General features: G+C 45.3%; 1 protein-coding gene across 1 annotated transcript in view; it reads right to left on the bottom strand.

Moving 5' to 3' along the window:
* CDC40 (cell division cycle 40) overlaps positions 1–17,604 on the bottom strand; it is a 1,027,131-nt gene extending 1,009,527 nt beyond the window's left edge. Inside the window, exon 1 of the mRNA XM_069607756.1 lies at positions 17,387–17,604. Within this exon, the coding sequence (XP_069463857.1) occupies positions 17,387–17,563 (177 nt within the window). The 5' untranslated portion in view covers positions 17,564–17,604. The remainder of the gene's footprint in view (positions 1–17,386) is intronic.
* Between the last annotated feature and the right edge of the window lie 7,292 nt (positions 17,605–24,896).

Genomic DNA, 24,896 nt, shown 5'->3' with positions numbered 1-24,896 from the left:
ATTGATTTAGGAAGATGCGAAACTACCGAGGGTCTCCATGGAATTTCTCAGGGGTGGCTAATGGAAAGGGTGAAGGTGCATAGAGCGGGGCTGGAGTGGTTGGTCCTACAGGGGGGGTTCCGGCTGGGAAGGGGCGTCTCCGAATTCTTCATTAGTAGGTAGGGCATGTCTCGCTTTGAATTGTATCTAATCGCTGATGGATGGCTGCAGTGGCTGCCGTCAAATCATCTCTCAGGACAGTGATTGCTTGGACAAGGGCAGCCACCGGGTCTCCGAAGGGGGCATCCATAATCCTGTGGGAGGTGGCTTCTCAGTGTTATAATTCCTCTGTCCCCAAGCAACAGTCAGATGAGTAAGGAACTCGCTGACCAGTTATTGGGGCTGCAGGAGATGGGCAGGAACAGGAAGCAACGGGTCCCCGGGTGGCTGAAAAGAAAAGCAAAGTTAGAACGCAAGTCTAAGAATACCACAATGAATAATGGTCAAGAGGAGAATAATAAACACCTACCCCAAGGATAACAGGTGCTAGCGTGGGACCTAACTGTTCCTGCCTGAAGGTTGTAGAGGTTGGGCTGAATACTTTAATCTAGGAAGGCAGTGGTACCAGAAATGTTCCATAAATGTCCAGGGCAAAAAAATCCAAAGGATAATCCAGGTAGTAGTCCAATGGTCAGCACAGTTCAAGGTTCAATGGGGAAATCCAAAGCAATCCAGGAAAGCAAAAAAACAAGGTCATAAATTCGTGAATCCAACAAGAACAGGTCCAGATAGCAACTCGCCAGCGAAAACAGCTGAGAAGCAATGAAGAAACGGACCGACGCTCCTTTTAGGCGTCTCTTCCGGGTCACGTGACCGCTAATCGGTTCACGAGACCATGCGCTGCAGGGTGCTGGATTCCTGGGGTGCCCGTGTCATCAGATGGCACCCCTGCGCGCCTGCAAGCGCCAAGGCAAGCCCTAGGACAGGCAGGGACAGGAGCGCCAAGGATGCCACAAGGGACGACATGCCGCCGGAGGCCGAACGGAAGGGATCCGTGGCCCGTGCGAGCACCGAGACCCTAGCCAGGTAGGTAAGGAGGAAGGGGTGGAGGATAAAAAGGGAGGCGTGACACACATCCACTCAAGGGCAATACAGCCAGTCTGCCTGCACACACCAAAAAAGGATAGTCGCCTCTACTGCTGCCCGCCAATCAAGTATCTGCGAATACCACCATAAAACATCACACTTTCACCCAGCCGATCCTGCAAACCATGTTTTCCAACGCCTTTCGGAATGCCACTATCCTCCGATTCACCATGACGACATTTCTCAAAAACTTTGACGCACGGCACGCTTCACTCCAGCCAACCACCGGCCACGTCCAATGTTCACCGACATCACGGCATACTGCAGGCCAATGAGACTTCGGTCCATGGAGCGAACAGGGAAATGGTCCATGGTATCAGATATCACAAATTTTTTAGGACGTACATTTCTGTATTTTGCAAAACAATTACTAGTCGGATTTCCACCACACACACACAAAAGCCCGCTTTCTGACCTAAGACCCCACTCCGGCCGCAAATTTGGTGAAAATTCATCTAGCATTTCGGGCTGTAGTTTTTCCCCATTCAGTCTATGAAAAAAATAAAAGGTGTGGATCCCCTGCCCCCTATAACTTTGCCCCCCGCTTGCACGAAACCTCACCCAACTTGGGGGCAAAATTCAGAGCCGGCCATATAATTTTTTTGCAAATTTTGGTGAGGATTCCTCCAGGGGGAGCAAAGTTATAAGTCCCCGTAAAAGTGCTCTTCCATTGAGTTAAGCAACTTAACCATAACTACACGGCCGCTACTGCGGGCTGTGTAATTATATATTTATAGCGTGAAACGCGTTGATACAGGACTGCTCTCCTGGTGTCCTGCCTTGTTGTGGGGTTTTTGGTTTTTTTTTCCAAACATCATGCACTTCGTGTATCTTTAAATAAACTTGTGAGTTAATCACTTCAAGTTTCTGGCTCATTTTGTTCCCGTACGTTTTGGACCTTGCAGTTCTTGCCCTTGACTTGGGGTGCAGGTTTGACTGTCCAGTTTTCCTGTTTTTTCTTCTTGATATTCTTTCTCAAAAGAAAGACCGCAAATCCTTTAGTCTTTGAAGCTGCACTCCCCTCATAATTGGATTCCACCAAGATGCGGCACGAATTGCAGAAAAAACCACCAATAGTTGGGAAAACACCAAAAACTGCCCAACAAAATTGTCAAACGTAAAAAGCTTTATTAGAAAACTGCAATTTTAAAAAAAGCTTACCAATGCCAAAGAGGCTGACGCATTTCGCCACACTCCTGTGGCTTGCTCACAGTAACTCCGCCCTGTAATGGGAGCCCATTTTAACCCATACAAATATTAACCAACAGTGACAAGGTGACTTAACTAACTACTGTTATTGCTGTCGGCCATTTTAGAAGGGACTCATTTTGTTCTCAATGTATATACACCTAGTGATATCTGCAGGATAAAACTTCAACCAGCATATACAAATAATTCAATATATTAATCTCATATGTTTTCTGAGCCATAATGCACGAGTCTACACCTCTAGTTATAAAACATATACATATTTATATTTTGCCATCCGCAATTGACTTTAATCCAAATTGGAAAATAATGCAATTTATAATGCTGTGATGCCGTAATTTGTAATGAACCTGTGTAGTTACGATCAGGTATGCATGTGCGCCCCGATTTATTTGCTATTGTTTATACATCCTTTCAATGCTATTGTATTTCTAATACTATAACCGTGCTTGCATATTGACGTATCTTTATGTGTTAATCCTATATTGTTAAAGTGCTAATGCATAGTGCAAAAGTAATAAGCAGCATGATTTTAAAGTGCCAGTGCATAGTGCAAAGATAATAAGCAGCATGGTTGTATGACTGGATCCTTACATCTCCGTCATATGTTAAAGTGCAAATGCCTTAATTAAAAACAATAATTTGACACATAATATACTTAACTGATGGTCACATACTGATACCATCTGTGCGATCAATCAGCACAGGAACAATAGCTGATCAGTGTATATGGATCCAATAGCACAGTATATTGAAAACTGAACCAGTGCATTGTACAAAGAAGGAGCTGCATTATCAAATGGCTAACAACATGTGCATCCATCATGTATGATGGTGCAAATAAATATATATTACACGGTAGTGGCCGTATAGTTATGGTTAAGTTGCTGTTTCCATAGGAAGAGCACTTTTGGGCGGCTCATAACTTAGCTCCTCACCAAACTTGCAAAATAAAAGTATATAGCCCACTCTGATTTTCTTTGCAAAGTTTGGTGATGCTTGGTCCAGGGGGGGCAAGGTTATAGGGGGGGTCCCAAAACGTTTTTTTTTCCCCATAGACTGAATGGGGGAAAACTTTGCACACGGCTACAGGCCAAACCGCTGGATGGATTTGCAGCAAATTTGAGGCAGGGGCTTGGGCGCGAAAGCGTGCTTTTGCAGATTTTGTGACAATCCATCCAGTAGTTCCCTTAAAAACGATAAAAAAGTATGGCTCTAAAAATTAGTGATATCTATGTATGCGCCGCGGTCACACTTCCCTGTTCGCTCCGTGGAGAAGATTGCAATTGGCTATTCCATGGCGTGCTGCCCGCGACCATGTTGCGCTTTCACCGATTGGTTGTGGCACAGCGTGAAGTGCGTCATAATCTTTCGATACGTCTGCCATGGTTACTTTGTTTTCTGTTGAACGCGAACATCGGCGCTAACATACCTAAACAAAGAAGGCACCAATGCACTTGTTACACTTATGGAACACTGTTTCGAAAGGTGAATGAGACGTGGTAGTAGAAAGTCATACATTCAAGTATTCTTGTTAGCACTGTCATATGGTACAGTGGGACTTGCTACTCATTGTACGAAATGAATTTACTGCGTCCATTTCACAATACATAAACAGAATTACTGCGATCAGGCTGGCGTCCTACTGTTTGAAATCTCAGCCAGCCACCTGCACGATTTCGTACACACAGCCCTTCTGCACGTGTACGGCAGTAGCGTTTCTCAGGAATAGCCGCTGATATGTTGTTGCAAAATGAGAATGTATTTGCATTCGAAGTGAAGGCCACTGCATTTTCTCTTTTCAACACGAGCTCAGTACGGCCGCATATCTGTCGACACTTATAAGGGTCCCTTGTTTTTTTAACCTTGAGGTACAGAGAAAGAGTAGAAAGAATGTAGGGAGTAACAGTTTGAAAAACATTGTTTGATAAGGTTATGCTTCAAAAACGTTTGCACCGACCATGAGAAATTAGTTCCTGAACAGGCAGTCTTCCACATACACTAGTGTCGGACTACAGAGAACGCAATGGAGGCGCTCCACATCATGTAAGTGCATTTTTGTTGCCTATATACCGAATTGGCGTTATTTTTTAGTTTGTTAAAAAGATATATATTTTCCCTAATAATTTACAAGTTTTATGTGCCGTTGCAATTGTTTTCCTATTATGGACATTACACATTGGCGCCGTTTGTAGGGTGCCACTACATTTCGCCAAATTAGAATAATATTTAATTAAAAAGGTATGTGTTACAATTTTGTTTTGTGCACAGGTTGTGCAGTGATATACGTTTTATTTCCCCTTCCACCGCGCAGCTACTTCCAAACAAAAATTGTATTATTAATAACAACGTTCCAGCTTTCTGTGCCGTTCGATTTATTTTTCCAATTATGGACATTGCACATTGTCGCCGTCCCTAGGGTCCCACTTCATTTCCTCCTATTGAATTACAACTGTGGTTTATGCAAAGGTTGCGTATTCATGCATCTTTTAATTCCCCTTTCGTCCTCAGATACTTCCTTCCCTATTGTGATTGTCACGGATTACAGCTGCCGAGTGACGGCTTCTTCAAAAGTCAAATGCAACTGTTCATAACCGGCTGTCTGAGCATCAGAATTCACTGGGCTGATCGTGTGGGCCCTCTGTGTCCATACGCTGCTGTCGCTATAAGAAGTAACATTCCATCCTTTCTGGTGGTGTAGATCACAGCGGTTGACGTCGTCTTGCACATCAATGTGGGAGGAAAACAACTACTGTGACGGCAACACTTACTTTCTGTGTGTGGGAAAACACAACGTGGCCTTTAACATTCTCATTGTCGACCAAAGAGACAAACTTAATACTTCTATGGAAAAGTGAATAGTGCCATCTTTTCGCACAGTTCATTGTGAAACAAAACTACTTTACTACTTGCATAGGGTGATGATTTTGCTCAGTTTATTGTGAAATAAAACTACTGGACACATTTTTAAATGTTAGTGTTTTCTTTACAAATTTACTCTATGTTTTCACAATGTGGCATGCTACGTTGCAGGTCGTAATGTGTTCTTTTGTAGGTGTTACATCACGGCACGTACGTCCATAATGGACGCATTTGTTTAAGCTACCAAGGAACGTTATGGAGAAAGGTACTCCATACCACTTGCATTGGCTACGGGAGGGTCAGGCCCATCTCATATGCATTAGTGCCGTCAAGCCAATTTCTGTCACCGTCAGTCCAATTTCTGTCACCCAGATGCCCTATGCACAGAAATGTTTGTACAATAATATATGGTTACACCCTCCCAATAGAAATATCTTCACACCTTTCGACCAGTGCCACTTACAAAATTATGTGTCGAAAAGTGAGGGGTAATGGTGTTGCTTCCAGTATTTGACGTCATTGCGCTTCCCATCACAGAGTTTGTTTGGCATATTATGTCAACGTAAGTACACTACTTTGCTTTTTTTTTTTAAAAACATTTTTTTAGCACACATTTTTACAGAAATAAATTAGTACATGTACAACACATGTATGTAAAGGTCATTGACAACGACTGAAAAGCTTTGTGTTGTGCATGCGATAGTCGTTTCATATTTAACAAGTGTCGTAATGTACATAACAAATCGACGGTACAGCTTCCGTCTCTGAGGGGTAGCCTCTATGTATGGGTAATGGCCACAATGTCAGGGATATGGATACTGACCTTTACTGCAAGGGAGAAAACATTGCATTGAGGTCGCCATGTCCACTCCAGTCGCCATGTCAACCGGAGCCGTTCCGGTTGAAGACAAAAAATCCTCTTTCTTGGTACCACGGATTTCTGCTGTAAAATCTCGATTGCCAATGGCATTCATTCCCCACTCTTTGGGGAGGAATGGGGGTGAATGATCCAGAAACGTTGGTATGCACTCTTGCTTATATTGTATTGCACACTTGCATTGTGGAGTTCTGCGCCGGAAATTTTGCCGTAAGAAGTTCTTACAAGAATACCCAATGTACTCGCACTATCAACCAGTTACCCATGTCATTGTGAAGTGTGTGTAACTGTTTGAACACGCCCCCATGCTGTACGTCAGCATATGATAATGTGGAATTCTTCGAAAGGTGGGCAGGTACTTCAAATGTTCCTTTACAGTTGTATGCTTGTGTGTTACTATTAGAACCCTGATAAATGTAGTCGAAAATTTCTGTTAACGTAATGTTATGATGCATTTATGCTACTAAAAACCTATGGCATTCAGTTAAAAAAACTATGTTACAGGGACATTATGGTTACATTGCCCTCCCAAAAATCTGTAAAATTCACTACAAAAACGACGTTGTTGAGGGGACGTTATGGTTAAGTTGACCTACGAAAAACGTGTGCACTTCACAAAAAAATTTAAAATAAATAATAATGTTTGCCCTCCCCATTGTGGTTCAAATTAAAAACGAAAAACCCCTGAAATTCACCAGTTATGGCAGACTGAGCCCCCTTACTTGCCATCACCACTGTGCACTGCTAACACTAACACCCAGAACATGAAAGCTGTCCTCTCAAATGTCACTGATGACATCACTTACAACATCACATGTTTAGCCTTTGTTTTCGTTGCCTGCTATATATGTACATTCAGTAAAACAAATGTTGTTAAAAGGGATGTTATACTTCACAGTGGAACTAAAAAACACTGCACATTCCCCCCATTATGGTAAGCTAAGCAACCATAACTGCCCGCACCACTGTGCACTGCTAACACGAACACCCAGGACAAGAAAGATGACATCACAAATGTCATTGATGACATCACTGATGTGCAGTGTTTTTTAGTTTCACTGTGAAGTATAACATCCCTTTAACAAAGTTTTTTTACTGTGTATATATATATATATATCGTGCAACGAAAACAAAGGCTAAACATGTGATGTCATCAGTGACATTTGAGAGGACAGCTTTCATGTTCTGGGTGTTCGTGTTAGCAGTGCACAGTGGTGATGGCAAGTAAGGGGGCTCTGTCTGCCATAACTGACAAATTTCAGGGGTTTTTTGTTTTTAATTTGAACCACAATGGGGAGGGCGAAAAAAAATTTTTTTAGTGAAGTGCACAGGTTTTTCGTAGGGCAACTTAACCATAACGTCCCCTCAACAGTTTTTTTTTGTAGTGAAAATATATATATATATATATATATATATATATATATATACACACATACATACATACATACATACACGCATGCACACTGTGGCACTCCACTACCAATTGCAAGCTAACACAAACATCAATTTGTTCCGATTAGGGTCGTTGTCGATACCTAGCCCCCAGGGCAGTGGATTTAACCTCATCCAAGGTATAAATTAGTTTTAAAAAATTGATTAGCAAATATGCCCATTTCATTAGCAATATTGTACTAATATTTTAATGTCACCAGAAGTTATTTGCATCCAAAACATAAAATGAGCATCAATACAGCATTTTTGTGTACCACTGAAGTAAGATATTAGTGAGACAATCAAGCCTTGCAAATTCTTTAAAATGCCACTAGACCTGCAGGTTAAATAATTTAGTTTACCTACTCGACCTAAAAGAAATGCACTCGACACATAGCAACGGGTGACAACAAAAGTAAATGCGCTTTCTGTAAAATGGTACATGTCACTACAAACCCACTTTTTCTTTGACACACTTCTCTCAGCTATGCGCAGTGAAACATATTTGACATTTACTGCACAAAAGTAAATGGTTACATAAAGGTTTCAAACATCCCTTGCCCTTCATAAAACCTACTTTTTTGCAAGTGGACTCTGCGGGCTCTGGCCGAGTATGTAAAATGCAAAAGGCTAGCTGCATGAATGGACACAAATAAATAGATATGATAAAAAAGACTGAAAAAAAGTTTGTCCAGCTCTCTCCCACATGTGCTAATATACAATGCAAACAATCAGAGCAAAGTGAGCTCTGGAAGCCAACTACAGAGTGTGGTTTTGCAGTAGATGTGTCGATGTACAGTCTGGATGGAACTATTGATCATTCTTTTGTGTAAACATCTAGTTAGCCTTGTGTATTCATTATGTAAGAGGAAAGACTATGCAGGGTCAATGGCATAGCAGGCAGAGAACTGGTCAAACTATGTGGAATATTGTAGTTTGCTGCCATCTCATTTTCAGGGTAACCAGTATAACAACGCTCATGTGTTGAGCAAAAGCTGCACAGATAAATGCAATCAGTAGGTCACAGAACTAGATTTGCTATTACGAGCAGTTGTCCATGTGACCATGTTCATTTTCAAAAGTCTTAACTCATCAATGTGATGCATCTTACCCAACAGGAAAAATCTAATTGACACCGAGATTTAGACACACTAACCTAAACTTTACTGACAGAAGCAATATTATAGTTACGCATTATGCAACGACATAATTGCATGACCATTTTTAATAAAGTTACACATACTGGTCTTTGCCAAAGAGGATATAGTTAGCTTGATAAAAAGTATCAATTACTTCAGGTTTTCAGTTGTATGAAAAAGAAAATCTTGCCTCGCACTCCCACACAGGCCTTTGGCAGTTAAGAGTGAAGGAGATCATTACTATTGCACTCTCTACCATAAGCCCCTTTGAACTTGCAGTGAACAGAGAAGAGGGTGGCGAGACCCATACAAAAATTCAGGGAGAGCAGTACTTTCATTGAACAAGATAGCTAAGTTAGCTACACAAGTATCAATTTAATTAGCAAACCTACAGAATTGAACAGCAAATTGCTATGCAACACTACTTATTTTATGCCTGGTCATCTGTTCCGAGCAACAACATTCTGGCATTTCCATTCTTACCGATTGCATGCTTGTGTTAATGTTAAGGTCCAAAATTGTATGTGTGTGGTGTTTACTATTACCAATTAATATAATACGATGAAAGAACTTGGAGGGGGTTCAGGATGCCTTCACCACTCTGGCTTCCTACACACTGGTTACTAAACCCCCCCCCCATACACCCAGTGCATTCAAGCATGATTGAACACCAGGTAGGCCCTTCTTCCTGTACATTTAAAGAAATGTGCACATCATAGAGATGTATTACAAATGTGTTTTCAATAGAGCATAACTCACGTTTCAGGGCACTTATCACAGCAACCCACCCTTGTACGCAACAATCATCTTGGGGTAAAGTAATAAGTCGGATGTGGCTGTGTTGAATGCTTTGGTGGCGCAAACCAGGTTATAGATTCATCCTAGTGAGGGTATTGGCTGCGCAGCAAAACTATCTTCACGCAGCTACATAATCATATGCCGCCATGGAATGGAGAAAGACAGGTTTGCCTGCAATGCATATCCAAGTGGCAAAAACTCAAGTTGCAAGATACCAGCCAGCGACTAAAGTCAATTGCCACCACAATTCTCTCTCTCATATATATATATATATATATATATATACACATATATATATATACATATACATACATACACACACACACACACACAGTACACCATTTCTTACTTGCCATAAATCACATATCACTAGCCAATGGCCAGTTGCAAGTACAACTTTTTCACCCTAGTAACACTGCCTCGGTTTAGATTTTATTATTATCCATATGTGTGTTTTATTTAGTGTTTGAAAATAAACATTTGCTTTACCAAATCACTTTCTACATCTTAGTGAAACATAGTCTATCATCGGACTAAGTGTTTAACCTTATATATGTTACTGATGCCTTCCTTCGTAAATACATGCTGAATATACCCACCAATGGGTTTTTGTAAAAAATATGTTCAACTCTAAAAGCACCTGCCACTGTCATGTCTGCATTTCACTAAACGTTCTCCAAAAAGGTTTGCATATGCAGTTGACTAAAGTTTATATACTGTAGTGTAAAATCATACACGCAAAAAATTCTTCTCGTTTGTTAATGTTACAAACCATGTGATTACTGCTGATCATTTATAATCCAGCTTGATAATACACATTTTAGCTATATTTTTTCTTACAAGTTGGTCGTCAACACTTACATGTGTTACCCAGCCAACACTAATAAAAAAGATCTTCAGTGTCAAGAGCGGCTGGACCAAATGTATTGAGTAATCAGATTTTAAAATCTGATCCAGCTCTCTGGTCCTGCTGCTAGTAGCTCTGTTCAGAGAAATAACCACCAGAAAAATACCAGATTCATGGAGAAAAGCAATTATAATTCCCATCTAAAGGGGAGTGCTTGCTTCCCTCAACATATCGTCCTATATCCCTTCTGGACGTGAATGGGAAAATATTTGCAGGCTCGGTCTTAAAAGATTTGGAAAGATGGGCGAAAGCAAGGGGCATACTATCTAAACATCAGATAGGTTTCCGTCGAGGTCTCTCAACCTCCCTGAATGGTTTAGTTTTGAGTTCTGTGAGCTGCGGAACCTTTGCTAAGGGATGTCCTCCCCTATATGGGGCTTGGATCGACCTGACACAAGCCTTTGACATGGTCAACAGGGGGCTTCTTTGGGCAAAGCTGAGGGCATGGGGAATGCCAGAAAATCTGCTCGCTATTGTCATCGAACTTCACAGGGACTCAGAATTGCAAGTCAGATTAGACAGATCTGGCAAACTATAAAATCCTATTAAAACACACAGAGGTGTACGACAGGGGTGTATTATCGCCCCCTTTCTTTTGATCTTGTATTTGTCTGATTTGGCACAGTGGTTGGAGGAATCGGCGTTGGCCAGTCCAAAGATTGGAAAAACTAAAATAAATGAGTTGGCTTATGCCGATGATATCGTCCTCTTGGACTATACACAAATAGGCCTACAGCGAATGCTTGCAGCCCTTCAAAAATACACAGAACTCAACGACTTGAAGATTAATCCCCTTAAGTCGAAGATTCTGGTATTTAAACAACCATTGAAGGGCACCAAGCTTTTGAAGTGGAGTATGGATGATCAGAGTATTCCGATTGTAAAAGAAGTCATTTATCTGGGAACAATGGTTAAATCTTTCCCAACGAAAGCCTATGCAACAGATATTCTTGAGGCAAAGATCATGCAGTTCGGTTCTCACATGAAAAAAATTCTGAACAAGTTCTCTCTCTTGCCCGTTATGTATTTTGTGGGTAAAGTCATTGCTGCACTGTTTGGTTTTGATACCAATCCTTTGTCCCATCTATTAGATTGGAACAGGTTAGAGGGAAGGATTTGGAAGCGTGTTCTCTGTCTGCCCAGCTCTGTGCCTATTGCATGTTTAATGTCTGAATTGGGCCTACGGTCGCTTGAGGCATGGATGGAGTGGAGGTGGATCTCTCTCTATAGATCGATGATTCTGGTCCCCCCCCCCCCATTGTCATTATATGAGGATGTGTCTTTTGCTCTTAGTTCACTTGACAGCCTTGAATGTTACGCTCACCTGGTATCCACGGGGACGCCACCCAGCCCTGGTTGGATGATTTGCACTCTCGAACCCTCTCCCGGTCCCTTGGTAAGGCCTCTGGTTAAAGATGGGTCTTAATATTGTAAAAGGTGGATTCTCCATCCTGCTCCTCATGGAAGGGGCGTGTAGATGTGGGGGGCGAGCAGCGACCAAGTTACTTCACTGGTTCAAGCCCCCATGTGGTAATCCAGACCTGCTGCGACTCCGTAGGTTTGCTGCTTTACAGTCTTTATATGCAGTTCTTATGTTCCTCTTAGTTCAAATAATAATGTCTTGCTTCTTTCCTTTTAGGTATGGAAAGGTATTTTGGTGTTGTCATGCAGTTTGAAGATGAGCATGGGCCGGTAGGCAAAAGCGCGTTGCTGTCCGGTGAGTAATGCGCGATGCGCGGCGCTGTTTCGCCTTTTATATTGCTAACCCGTGCCTTTTCTCTCCTTGCAGGTTGCGATGTTCCTCGCCGAGCGCCGTAATGCTCCAGCAATGATACTGACCAGGAGACGACTACCCAGGTAAGAATTATGTGGCTTTCTTCATTCGGGAGGAAACGTGAGTAAAGCTTACTAATGCTGTCTTTCTTTCTCCTCTTTCCAGGTTATGCTATTCCAGGATGCATGCGGTGCCGGATGATGGAGTTCGTACCTTCAGGTGAGTGGCACTGAAGTCAGCGATGGATTGAAGACAGGATACTGTTCCAGTTAAGTTTCGTAGTGTTCTTTCTCTCTCTGCAGGTCCTTGGTTTCAAGTAAACTGGCATGAAAGAACTGGACACAGTGAGCGTTACGCTGCCCACAGCAGAATAACGCAAAGCATATTCTGCTGTTTGGGTGTGGTTTAAATAGTCTCAGGTAAAGTAGTCCAGGTAAAATAGTCCTAGGCCTGCCACACCCAAAGTAGTCCAGGTAAAGTAGTCCCAGGCTGCCACACCCAAAAGATTAGACTGCATAGCTCAGTTCCTTGTAACTGAGCTATGTGTGTACCTCCATGTTGGCTGAACCCCCCCCCCCCCCAGATCCCCCCCTCCCAAGTTAAATAGTCCCAAGTAAATAGTCCCATTCTAATGTTGGTCTTCATGATGGTTATGAGCCTGGCGCCAAAGGCGCAAGGCTGACTCCAAGAGAGTCTTGGATGAGGTTTTAAGGCCTTTGACCTGACACTAACTGGAAGGCTGACTTGCCAGTGAAGGCCAGGGACAAGGGTCATGAACGCTTTGTACAAAAATGTTGTTGGAGGCTGACTGTACGGAAGAGACTTTGATTGAAAATCCTATGAAAGTTGAGGAATGTTTAAAAAAGGTGGGGTTGGATCAGAACCATAGCAGCTATCTGATCGTCTAAGGTTTCTTCACCCTTAACTGCCATCGACAAACCTAGATCTTCGCTTGCGATGTATTTGAAGAAATTTCCCGATTCTAGGGTAAGGTCTGATTTCTTAAGATTGCATTTGAATCTTTTGCCCACCTGTGAAATATGCTACATCAGACGAACAGGTGAATGCCCCAATAATACAAGTGATCTGTGCGAAGATGCGTGCTTGCAGTCTCCGAAGCATCTGTTTGTGAATTGCACAGGTACATTGTGAATGAGAATACAATAACTGTCCAGATTTGTTTGCCAAGATTGGTGGTTGACCACAGACTGCTTTTTGGAGAGGGCAGTATCTGGAAATGAAATTCTATTGACAACTGAAATTGTCAAACTGCTGAAGGAGTTGAATTTGGTGGGATCGTATAAGTGATAGGAGTTAAAAATGTTTTATGGTCGGATAACCGATCCGAGAATTGCTGGTTTAATTAATGAGAAAGAAATCATAATTTTTTAGTGAAAACATATTTCTGTTATGTGCTCTGTTCGTGTTGTATGCTTTGCCTTGGATTATGTTTCACATTTTGTCTTTTCTACTACATTAATCTATATGAGCATGTATGTTTTAATATTCTTTTTGGTGGATGTATGATAAATGAATTGTAATTTTTTACTATTTTATATACTTTTGTGAAAAGTCAACTGTTGCTTTGACTAAAACACAATAAATAAAAAATAAATAAAAATTATATGTTTTTTTTTTTAAAATAAAGTTACCCAGCCTCTTCAAAAGTTTGGTGTGCACACATTTCTGTTTTAACTGAGTCTACTGAGTAAGAAAAGGACGCTGCACTCAATCGAGAACCAATATTACAAGATAGCGACACAGAATGGACGATGTCTCCATCAGTGCCAACGCCAGCGGTGTGAACGATGACCAGATTGCAGTGCATTACTTTGCAATATTAATTTATGGCAGCATGTTTTTGCATATACAGTTACCTCTGCCTTTGGGTGGGATTGGAAGGGCTACGATATTTTTGCACCCCGAAAAAATGTAAATAGAAAAAGTATAAAAAACGATTTATTTTGAAAATACAAGTGTCATGGTAAAACAAGAGTAGAAATAGGTCAAGTTTTGGAGGCTGCACATAAAGTTGTGTGGCAGTAACAATGTATGTTTAGCTAACTCATTAAAGATGACCATGCAACAGTGTCATCATACAGACCCACCTCCCTCAGTTCAGATTTTACCAACGAACTAACCCAACAACTTAATAACCTGAAATCATGCAACGCAGCAACACTGCTCGTGGGGGACTTCAATAGTTGGCGAGGGAACCCGACTGACAAGGAGGCCCTCCACTTAGCGAAAACTCTGAACAACATTGACTTCAGGGTCAAAAACAAGGAACCCACTACAGCTAAGGGGAACCAGCTAGACTGGCACATAGCACAAAACCTGGAGGTACAGGTGGTCGAGACATCGCCATGTATTTGGTCGGACCACTATAAAATCATCTTCGAGATAAAAATGAACTTCCCCCATAAAATAAATGTGAAATATGCAAGAAAAAGTCCTAAGCAGGAACTTTAAGAACATAGGGTCAGCACAATTGGAAAAATGCATGAATAAGATACAAGACAGCTTCCAGGAACATGATCCCTGTGAAGTAATGTTACTTAAATACTCAAACACGGTTCACGAGCTAGTGGAGCAGCTAGCACCCCTAAAATCGAAGCGGATAATAAAGAATAGTAACTATCAGAAATGGTTCCACAGTGGGTTAACTAAACTCAAGAAAGCAAAAAGGAGGTTTGGAATTCAAGTGGCTCAAGCATCCCACACAAGCCAATAAAGAACAATGGAAAGACACAGAAAAACACTATAGAGACGGGATCAGGGAGGCCAAGAAAAACCATTATAATGAATGAATCACCTCAGCATCTAACTCTACCAGGAAATTATTCAAGATCCTAAAATCCATAGAGAAGCATAAAGCCCTGTTCCCCCCATTCAACCCCTCGCAGGAAGACTGCGAGAATGTGCAAAAAGGATTTGATCTTAAAATTTAGAAGGCCAGAGACACCATAACATCGCAAAGGGAGGCTCCTAACAGAGAGATATACATACAAGTTGCAGTTCACCGGCAGAGGGATGTAGTTAACTTCCAGTTCTCTCCCATCTCGAAGGAAGCGATGGTCAACGTGCTTACAATAATAAAGCCCACCTCTTGCTCAGATAACTTAATAACCTCCCGCCCCCCTCCCCCAGAGGATAAAACTGGACAACAAGGAGATTTCGGCACCAATACTAACTAAAATAGAAAATGCCTCATAGTAGCTAAGAGCATTAAAGCAGTTACCATTACACCCCTCATAAAGATCCTGGACTAGACCCCAAGGATCCATGGAACTTGGGTCCAATCACCAACTGCAATTTCTTGCTGAAAATCTTGGACAACATAACAACGGCGCAACTACAGACGCATGTGGAAGCTAACCTCATACTCCATGACCAGCAATCTGGCTTTCGTACTGCACATAGTAAAGAGACAGCTATGCTGGAACTGCAGACCCACATGCTCAGTTTACTGGACAAAGGCAAGACAGGGCTCTTAGTGCTCCTGGACTTTAGTGCTGCATTTGATTTAGTGGACCACAAACTGCTTCAACTGGTCCTGGAAAAAGTGGCAGGCTGTTCCAAAGATGCATCTGCATCGCTGGCGTCCTTCCTAGCAGATAGAGAGGCAAAAATCCACTGGGGGGTAAATTCTCTAAGGCAGCATCAATAAAGTACAGGGTCCTGAAAGGGGCTAGTTTATCACCCCTTCTTTTGAACCTGTTCATGAGATGTCTTTGTGAGGTATTGGAGCGTTTTTTACAAACTACGCTGACAATACCCAGTTGGTGGTTGAATTAAGCGGTGATTACCTAGAGGATAGCGCCAAAATCTCCACACTTTATAACATCATCGAGAACTAGCTGGAGGCCAATTAGATGTGCCTGAACGGTAAAAAGACAGGATGACCTTCGGCAGCCATCAAGCTAGAGCCAAACTAGAGCCCTGACTAGGAGGCCTTTTACATCAAGAACACCCGTATTCAGGTGTTAGAGCAGTTGAAAACTCCCGGGCTCGTATTGGAAGCCTCCCTGGGAGCAGAAGCGCAGGTACATTACCTGCATAAGAACAACTCGTATCACTTCTGGCTGCTCAGATCCATCCGACCCTTCTTAAGCGAGAAGAATAGTGCTACGATTGCAAGGGCGACCATTCTGTCCCGCCTAGACTACGGAAACTCACTCATGCTTGGGGCTAGCAAGAAATGGCAAATCATGGAGAACAATGCAGTTAGAGCAATCAAAGGAGAAGTGAGCATATCACCACTGACAGGAAAGCACTGCACTGGTTGAAGATTGAAGACAGGATTCAATTCAAATCATTGACGTTGATGCATAGGTGCCTGTATGGTAAGGCGCTGGAATACCTAAAGAAAAAGATTCTACGATACACCCCCAATCGATCCCTGATATCAGAGGCACAAGGCAAGATCATAGTGCCTCCGCACAGCACAGACTAGCTAAAGGATTTGGCAGGGCTTTCTGCGAACTGGCAGCAAAGGAGGGGAACAACCTAACTCTAGCTCTTCGACTCGAACCAAACCACAGGGACTTCAGAAAGTGCCTAAAAACATATATATATTCAAGTAAGGATCTCGTACACTAAGTACATAAGGGAGCGCAGCTTAAAAGTATTTTATGTAGTATCCATGTTTTACGTTATGCGCCCCGATGCCTGCCTGCTTTCAGCGCTTTAGAAATACATAAATAAAATAATAAAAAAAGTTCACTAATGTGGTGGGTTCGCAGAGTAGTGTGTCCCTTTAGAGTGGTGGATGGGGCTTTGCAAGTTACCAACATATGCACATTATGGGAGAGTGGGTCATGTGAATAACGAACAAGTGACCAATGAGCCAACAGTGAAAAGTTGGCTACTATGCTTGTAATGTTACTTTGCCTTTATTAATGCAGAACCAGAGGTATCAGGAAGCAAATCTATGTGAGCTTTAACCCAGGACTTGCAGAACAGCTAACTTCTGACGTTCGCATTACATAAAAGAAACAAACAGTATTAACATGGAGTAAGTCTTAATCTTGCAATTAAGTGTCAGGCAAGAGACGTGGACACGTCACCCAAAAGCACACATAAGGGAAACATTGACACATCTCAGATCTGCAGACTGAAAAACTGGCGAATGCTGGCTTCTGTTCAAGTTTGTCAGTTGCTTTATCCGAGTAACTTAAGTTTCTTTCTCTGACCCTGCGGCACTATAATGCAGAAGGATTGCCACAAACCTGTATTAAAGCAACGGAACATGGGGTTCTCACCTTAACTGCCACCTCGGGTGCCGCATCAACACTAAGCAGGGCTCGAGAACCAACGGAATTCTTGGGTGGTGGTCGTAAGTGCTGTGTTCTCTCCTCGTCCTCCTCCCCCGGTGAGCCTTCAAAGTCCGAGCCACTGCTACTTCCATCATAACATACCAATGTATTGAGCGCCGCCATCTTCGAACCGGCGCGGCGTCATCAAGGAGCGCGTCGCATATCGACGAAAGCGCTTCCCTGCGGTTACCATGGAGGCCTGGGAAAATGTTAGAAATAGGCAAAGGACTAGCGATGAAAGTTAAACACCACCAAAACAAGCATTGGCAAAGCCAATCGGCTAGGCGTTTATTGCCGTTCTTTGCATTTATAGGCACCAGGGTGCAAGGAAATGAGCACATGGATTCAAGGGAGGGTTTGAGAAGGGATGCAGGTGTGCGTTAGAATTAGAAGAGGAATAGGAATAGAGAAAAGGAGGTAGCCATTGAGAAAGGATGTCATTGATGATGAACAAGAGGAAACGTGAGCGAGAAAGAATGAGAGTGGAAAGGTAAGATAAAAAGAAAGTGTGTGAAACGAAGGATGAGAAAAAAGTAAGGGCGGCATTGAAAGTGGGGTTTGGAGCAGGGACGTCAGTCGGGTTCGCCTGCACCCCTGAGCTCCCCCTTTCTTCCCCTGTGGCAGTAGGGGTTGGAGCCGAATATGGCATGTGTCAAATGCCAGTGACACGTGCCACTGCATGTCACCACTACAAGTAACACGTGCCACTGCAGGTGTCACATGCCATGCCCCAAAAAAAGGGTTCACGTGTCACGGTAAGTCTGCCTCTTCGTTTTTCAAATTATAATCCTCCTTTTTAAAAATAAAAATACGAAACGCCAATTTTAATCCTTTTTTGTAAAAATAAAATTGAAAGTCTCCATGGAAGATTCATGTTATCGGGCCTAGCTCCTTTAACCACTGCACCATTACGTCTCACGACATTAACGGTTCAAATTCTACCTCTAATGTGAACTCTTACATGGTTCAAAGCTGCTCCTTTTCTTATTTTAAGTCACATCTTAAAACAAACTGCATGTGCAATTCTGAAAGTTTGTAGGATTGAAACAATTTACTGAAAGTATTTGCATCTTGTGCTTTTCTTGCATAATACTAAATGTAAAAAACAGTTCAATCCAAAACATGTTACTGTGTAATGCTTTAAATGTCAAACATGTATTGTGTACATGTTTTCCAAAACAGTATGGTTGCAATATTAAAGTGTGTGTGTTTGTACATTAATTCATGTGTTTCACACTTGACTGTACGAACTGTGATAAATACAGTACAACCATATCCTACTGATAATATGTATAACTTATATATCAGAGTATATACAGGATCATGAAAACATAATTTACAAATGTTGCTAAATCTTCAGATTTAGGGCCCAATTCATAGAATCCAGCGCAGAAGCAGCACAAGTGCTGCACGCCGAGAAGGAGCGTGTGCCATGCGTGCACCAGCTGTGGCACGCGTATTCATGGATTTTCTGAGGCATCAGTAACCGTGGCGCAGAGAACATCAAGTACCGCCAGCAACGCCCCCAATACACCCCCATGCGCAGGCAAAAGCCAGTGAAATGCCCAATACGGCGCAACGCCCCGCATCATCCGTGACCCAGCACACATCCCCCCATTTTAATTGCGTGAAAAATCAGAGCGTAACCCGCTCGCATCAGCCAAATCACGTGAAAAGGCCCATGCGTACCCCATCCGCACCCCAGCAAAATCGCGTACCCCGCTCGCACCAGCCAAATCGTGTGGGAAGGCCAGGGCGTACCCTATCCATACCCCAGCAAAATCATGTACCCCACTCGCGAAATCGCGTGGGAAGGGCCGCGTGTACACCGTCCGCGCCCCAGCGAAATCGCGTACCCCGCTCGCACCAGCCAGATCACGTGGGAAGGCCTGCGTGTACCCTGTGATACATGCAAAACTCCCCTGGAAGCAGACGCCTCCTCACAGGACAGCCAGACCCCAGCAGTGGACCATACACCGCAGGCAGCCCATACCACATGGTCCCCCCATCACCCGTGACCACACCCCTCAGGCAGCCTACACCAAATGGGATCTCCACCATCACCCGTGAACATACCCTGCAGGCAGCCCACACCACATGGCCACCCCATCACCTGTGACCACACCCTGCAGGCAGCCCACACCACATGGGAACCCCACCATCACCCGTGACCATACCCCGCAGGCAGCCCACACCACATGGGACCCCCACCATCACCTGTGAACATACCCCGCAGGCAGCCCACACCACATGGGACCCCCACCATCACCCGTGAACATACCCCGCAGGCAGCCCACACCACATGGCTCCCCCATCACCCGTGACCACACCCTGCAGGCAGCCCACACCACATGGGACCCCCACCATCACCCGTGACTATACCCCGCAGGCAGTCCACACTACATGGGACCCACACCAGCACCAGTGAACATACCCCGCAGGCAGCCCACACCACATGGGACACCACCATCACCCGTGAACATACCCCGCAGGCAGCCCACACCACATGGGCACCCCATCACCCATGACCATACCCTGCAGGCAGGCCCGCCTCATGTCCCCACCCCCCACCAGTGACGGCAACCTGCAGGCAGGCCCCACCTCATGTTCCCACCCCCCAACAGAGACGGCAACCATCAGGCAGGCCCCGCCACATGTCCCCACCAGTGACAGCAACCTGCAGGCAGGCCCCGCCTCATGTCCCCACCCCCCACCAGTGACTGCAACCTGCAGGCAGGCCCCGCTTCATGTCCCCAACCCCCACCAGGGACGGCAACCTGCAGGCAGGCCCTGCCACATGTCCCCGCCCCCACCCCAAAACACATTGGACCACCATACAATCACGCAGCACATGCCAACTAAAATGCCACCACACACTGCATCCCCCTGGTGCACCTCAACACCCATCCATTAGTCATGCTCCCTATGTCATGTGAATCCTAACATCACACATGCATGCATGTGCACACACATGAACACCATTGGTGAACAGCAGGGACATGAAAATGCGTCAAGGAGGAGTGAAACATGCACTAAACCGTTGAGACCAGATACCACTTCAATTTCAATGTCAAAAAATTATATTAAAAAACATGTATCTAAGTCACACACAGTAAAAACAACAAATTAAACATGCATGAACCAAATGAAAAATCAAAATAAATTGAAAACCAAAATCAATGTGATGTACAAAATGAAAGAGTCAAAAATGTGGTCCTTGTCCATTAATGTATGTGCAAATGAAATCACGCATCATGTGAAAACCATTCCAAATTAAAATCCAAATATTTACAAAGATCCAGGGTCCATGGTCCCAAAACATGTAGAAAAATCCTAAAAATACAATACAAAAATAACTATATACAAGATGCGGAGCAAAGTCCAGGAACTCCAAATAAAAAGAAATAAACAAATGAAACCTACTCCTAAAGAACTATATACAAAGGCAGCAGGCTAGTCCATCTCCTCACCATGCTCTCTCATAGTCTCCGCCAGGGCGTCATCGAACACTGCGTCCACTTTCAGTAGGCGGGCCTCGGCTTCCCCCTCGAGGGATTGCAGGGACTCCTTCATGCTCCTCTCGAACTCCCTGCGAGTCTCCTCGAGGACCTCCACCCGCCTCTCTGCCTGACGCAGTGAATTCTCCGCCCGGGCCACGGTGAGTTGCGCCTCCTGTGCACGCTGCCGCTCTTCCCCGTTTTGGCGGTCCAAATGCTCCAACACGGAAGATATCCTTGTCGTAAGGTCCATGTTTGTCTCCTGCCCGATGGCCGATACCTGCCCCTCTGATGATGAATGCCCCGAGTCCTGTTGCATCCTTTCCTGAGCCTGCTGCTGCCAAAATGCCCGCTGCCTGCACCACAAGGACAGCCTCCGGGATGATGACACAACCCGGGGCTGTCATGCACGTGCCCTCCTTCTTCGTGCCTGCACTTCCTCCCTTGCCATAGCTCTGGTCGCTGCAGTGAGAACCTCTGCTGATCCTCCTCCGACTCCCGACTGTGGCAGGGATGTGATCTCCACCAGACTGGCCGCCGGGGTTGGGACAGGTACACAGGGGGCCCTGCTGGTATCTGGGCCGGAAGACGGCATGGAGGACGACTGGCGCACAGAGGATTAAAAGGAAGAGGGGGTTGCAGCAGTGGCCAGCACATGTACCAGATTTGTGACCAGGAACTGAGCTAGCCATTTAATGAGGCGATAGACCTCATCGTGATGATGTGCAAGCCCCCGATTGGAAGCTTGAACATCATCACGAATGGTGGCTGTACGCCTCGCAATACTGGCTAGCAACGGCTAGCAACGGTTCCACCCTGTGACAAATTGCTTCATCCGCAGGTAGTGGAGGACCTGTTTGCGTGGATACATCTGCCACCTGTGGAGGGGTCCGGCCTGAGGCATGCCCGCAGGTGCATATTGGTGCAGTCTCAGTTCCAGGGACAAGATCAGTCACAGGCCCCTCCACAGTGACCTGCACTGCCTCCGGCCCCTGATCCTGGACTGCACCACTCACACCTACCTCATCACCCCTGCCGGGGCCCCATGTGCTGGGCTGATATGGCCTCCTCCTCCTCCACCACCACCAACCTGGATGACTCCCCACTGTCTTCTGCATCGGATTGCCCCTGTCTGGGCTCACCTGTCCCTCCCACTGCCAAGGTGCCCACAACCAGCTTCACCCTCTTGGGCCTCCCCTCAGCAGCTGAGGCCATTGTCATGGACGTGGCACCAGTCTCCTTGCTCCCGGAAGATGACGGTACCTGAGAGGAGGACTGGGCCCTGCGTCTGTGCCTGGTGGAGGCATTCCTGCTGCGGTGCTCCACAGCACCTTCTCCGCCCTCTTCTTCCATCGTCACTGTGGATAGGGAAACATAGAACACAAACATCAGGCTACTGAACATATGTGTGTATGTGTGTTTGTCAAAATGCAAATGTACATCTGTGGCACTGTCAAAGGTCACAACCATCATCACCCTCCACTACACACAGGGAAGTGTCATTCACACACAAACATGTCTATCATTCACAACAGACATTCACATCCATGGACAAGGCACTGACATAAGATCATAATTCTGTATTCAGCTCACACACATGATGGGACATACACATCTCATTCACACACATCACCTGACAGTCATGAGGCAGGCCATGGAGCTATCACGTCACCGTGCACTCAATGGCAAATTGGCAGCGTGAGGCAATCACAAATCAAGAACTCAAGTAACATACGTGCAAAGTGTTGGGCAGTTACACACTCACTACTCAGACACACGCACATGTACACCATGCATGTCCATGATGATGACATAAGCACCCATGTGTCACACCTCTCGCATGCCCCAGACCAGACACAGGTATGCAAACATGTGCGCATCGTTACATGCCAGTGCGCAACACAGACACCATTGATGTGGGACACGCTTGAATGGACTCTCATGCAGCACTGTCAGGGACATGCACACAGACATCTGTACAGGAGGCATGCCAGACATAGGGCCAAGGTGCACACTCCAGCCACATGTCAACATGCACATGCTCAATGGTGGGCAAGAACACATGAACCATTCGACTCCAGATGGAGCACCAACTCCAAGACCTGGGGGTACAGCACTGGGTAGGCTCCAGGACCCTCATCTCGTCGGTGGTCAACCGGCCCCGGCACCTCACTCGATCATCACCATCCTTAATGAGGCATCGGGCCTTGTTGTGGGTCCTGGACTTGAAGGGCCTCATTACACGGTAGGCGGTAAGCCATGGCGCTATTAGCGCCATGGCTCATGCCGGTAAAATACCGGCACCACCTTGGCGGAAAGGGGATTTACCGCCCCACTCCAAGGTTGGAGGGGCGGTAAATCCCCCTTCCGCCATTGCCCTTTCCCATTCCCATTTCTGCCCCATAGGGCTCTATGGGAATGGGGAAGGCGCTAATTACGGCACCGCAATTTTGCGGTGCCGTAATTAGCTCCGAGGTCCCTTAGCGGGTTGGATTTTAACGCCTGCAAAAAGCAGGCGTTAAATCCCCCAACCCTCAAAGGGACCTCGTAGTAAGGCGGTAGGGATTTACCGGTACCGGTATTTTACCGGTACCGGTAAATCCCTACCGCCATCCGTGTAATGAGGCCGTCTTCCCAGCACTTGTGGACATGATGGTAGTCGCGGGGTGCCAGCCCCGCTGCATTGATGGCACCCACGATGTCCCCCTAGATCTTCTTCCGTCCTTCATTGCCAACTTGCGATGGGCCGTGGAAGAGGGCATCATGATGCCCCAGGACTTGCTCTACCAGGATGCCAACTTCCCTGGGTGTGAAGCTGACAGCCCTCTGCCTCTCTGCCGGGGGGTTGCCACTTGCCTCAGATGGTGTGGTGTCAGACAAGGCAACCCCTGAGGCAGGTGTGGGTGGGCAAGGTGGTCCTGGGGCTGGTTTGTGGAGCGGTGGTATGACAGTCAGGAGTCTTCAGGATTAGCACAGGTGGTCACAACGACAGGATAACTGGCAATGGCTGATGAGCAGGCACCAAAATGCAGGGCATGTGGGCAGCAGGCACACAGAGTGGGCTGGCATCAGCAGATGGCTCGTAGGAGGCAGCTTGGGCAGTTGGAGGCAGGTAAATGGCCTTGTAGGCAGGAGCGGGGGTTTTCCATATTCTTTCGCGTGGCCAGCCGGAAACAGAGTGACTCCGCACATGCGTAAACAGCGCATTAGCGTGTAATCAGAGGAAAGGCCCTAAGCGTGTAAGTTACGTGACATGCGCTGGACGTTGAGCGTTGTCATTCAGTATCGGGTTAAAGGTCTGCGTAGGACAACAGTGCACTGTACATGCTTTTCGTGGGGACGGATGTGTGAACTTCATATTTTTGTGGGTTCACACGCAAATAGTTCACTACTGTGGCAGTGCGTACTTCTTGTTTTGGCGCAGGAGTTGCCTACACGCACACACACGTGTGATTTTTTTTCATTCTATGAGACAGACGGTGAGTTGTGCACACATTTTTCCCACTGTGGTTGCCCCTGTGTGACGCGTACCCCATTTTCGAGGTCATAGTAGCCTATGTGTTCCTCGCGTGCACATTTTTTGTGTTGCTGGGTGACACAGTGTACTGCAGGATGTTTTTTACTCAACGTGGGCTACCGAGGGGTCACGTACACGTTGATTTTAGTTTTTCGAGTGCCTGAGCATTGCACGACCCGTTATTTTTTCACCAGGGGTCACATAGAGCCTTTCTGGAGCTCAGTGGTACGTTTTCCATCACATACCCTTGCCCCTCACTCCAATTGCCCAGGACAATTGTTGGCTGCACCTCCCATTGCGCTAGTCCATCAGTGCCATGACTGGGAGGGCAACAAGTGGGAAGGGAGGCAAAGGTGGGCGACTTGACCAGGGTGGCCAAGCTGGCCAAGGTGGGCGACATGGCCAGGGTGGCCAAGGTGGCAAAGGTGGTCCACGTGGACAA

Source organism: Ambystoma mexicanum, chromosome 4q, assembly GCF_040938575.1.
Source record: "Ambystoma mexicanum isolate Mex_15411 chromosome 4q, UKY_AmexF1_1, whole genome shotgun sequence".
NCBI classification, from domain to species: domain Eukaryota; kingdom Metazoa; phylum Chordata; class Amphibia; order Caudata; family Ambystomatidae; genus Ambystoma; species Ambystoma mexicanum.
This window is presented reverse-complemented; position numbering and strand designations above follow the sequence as displayed.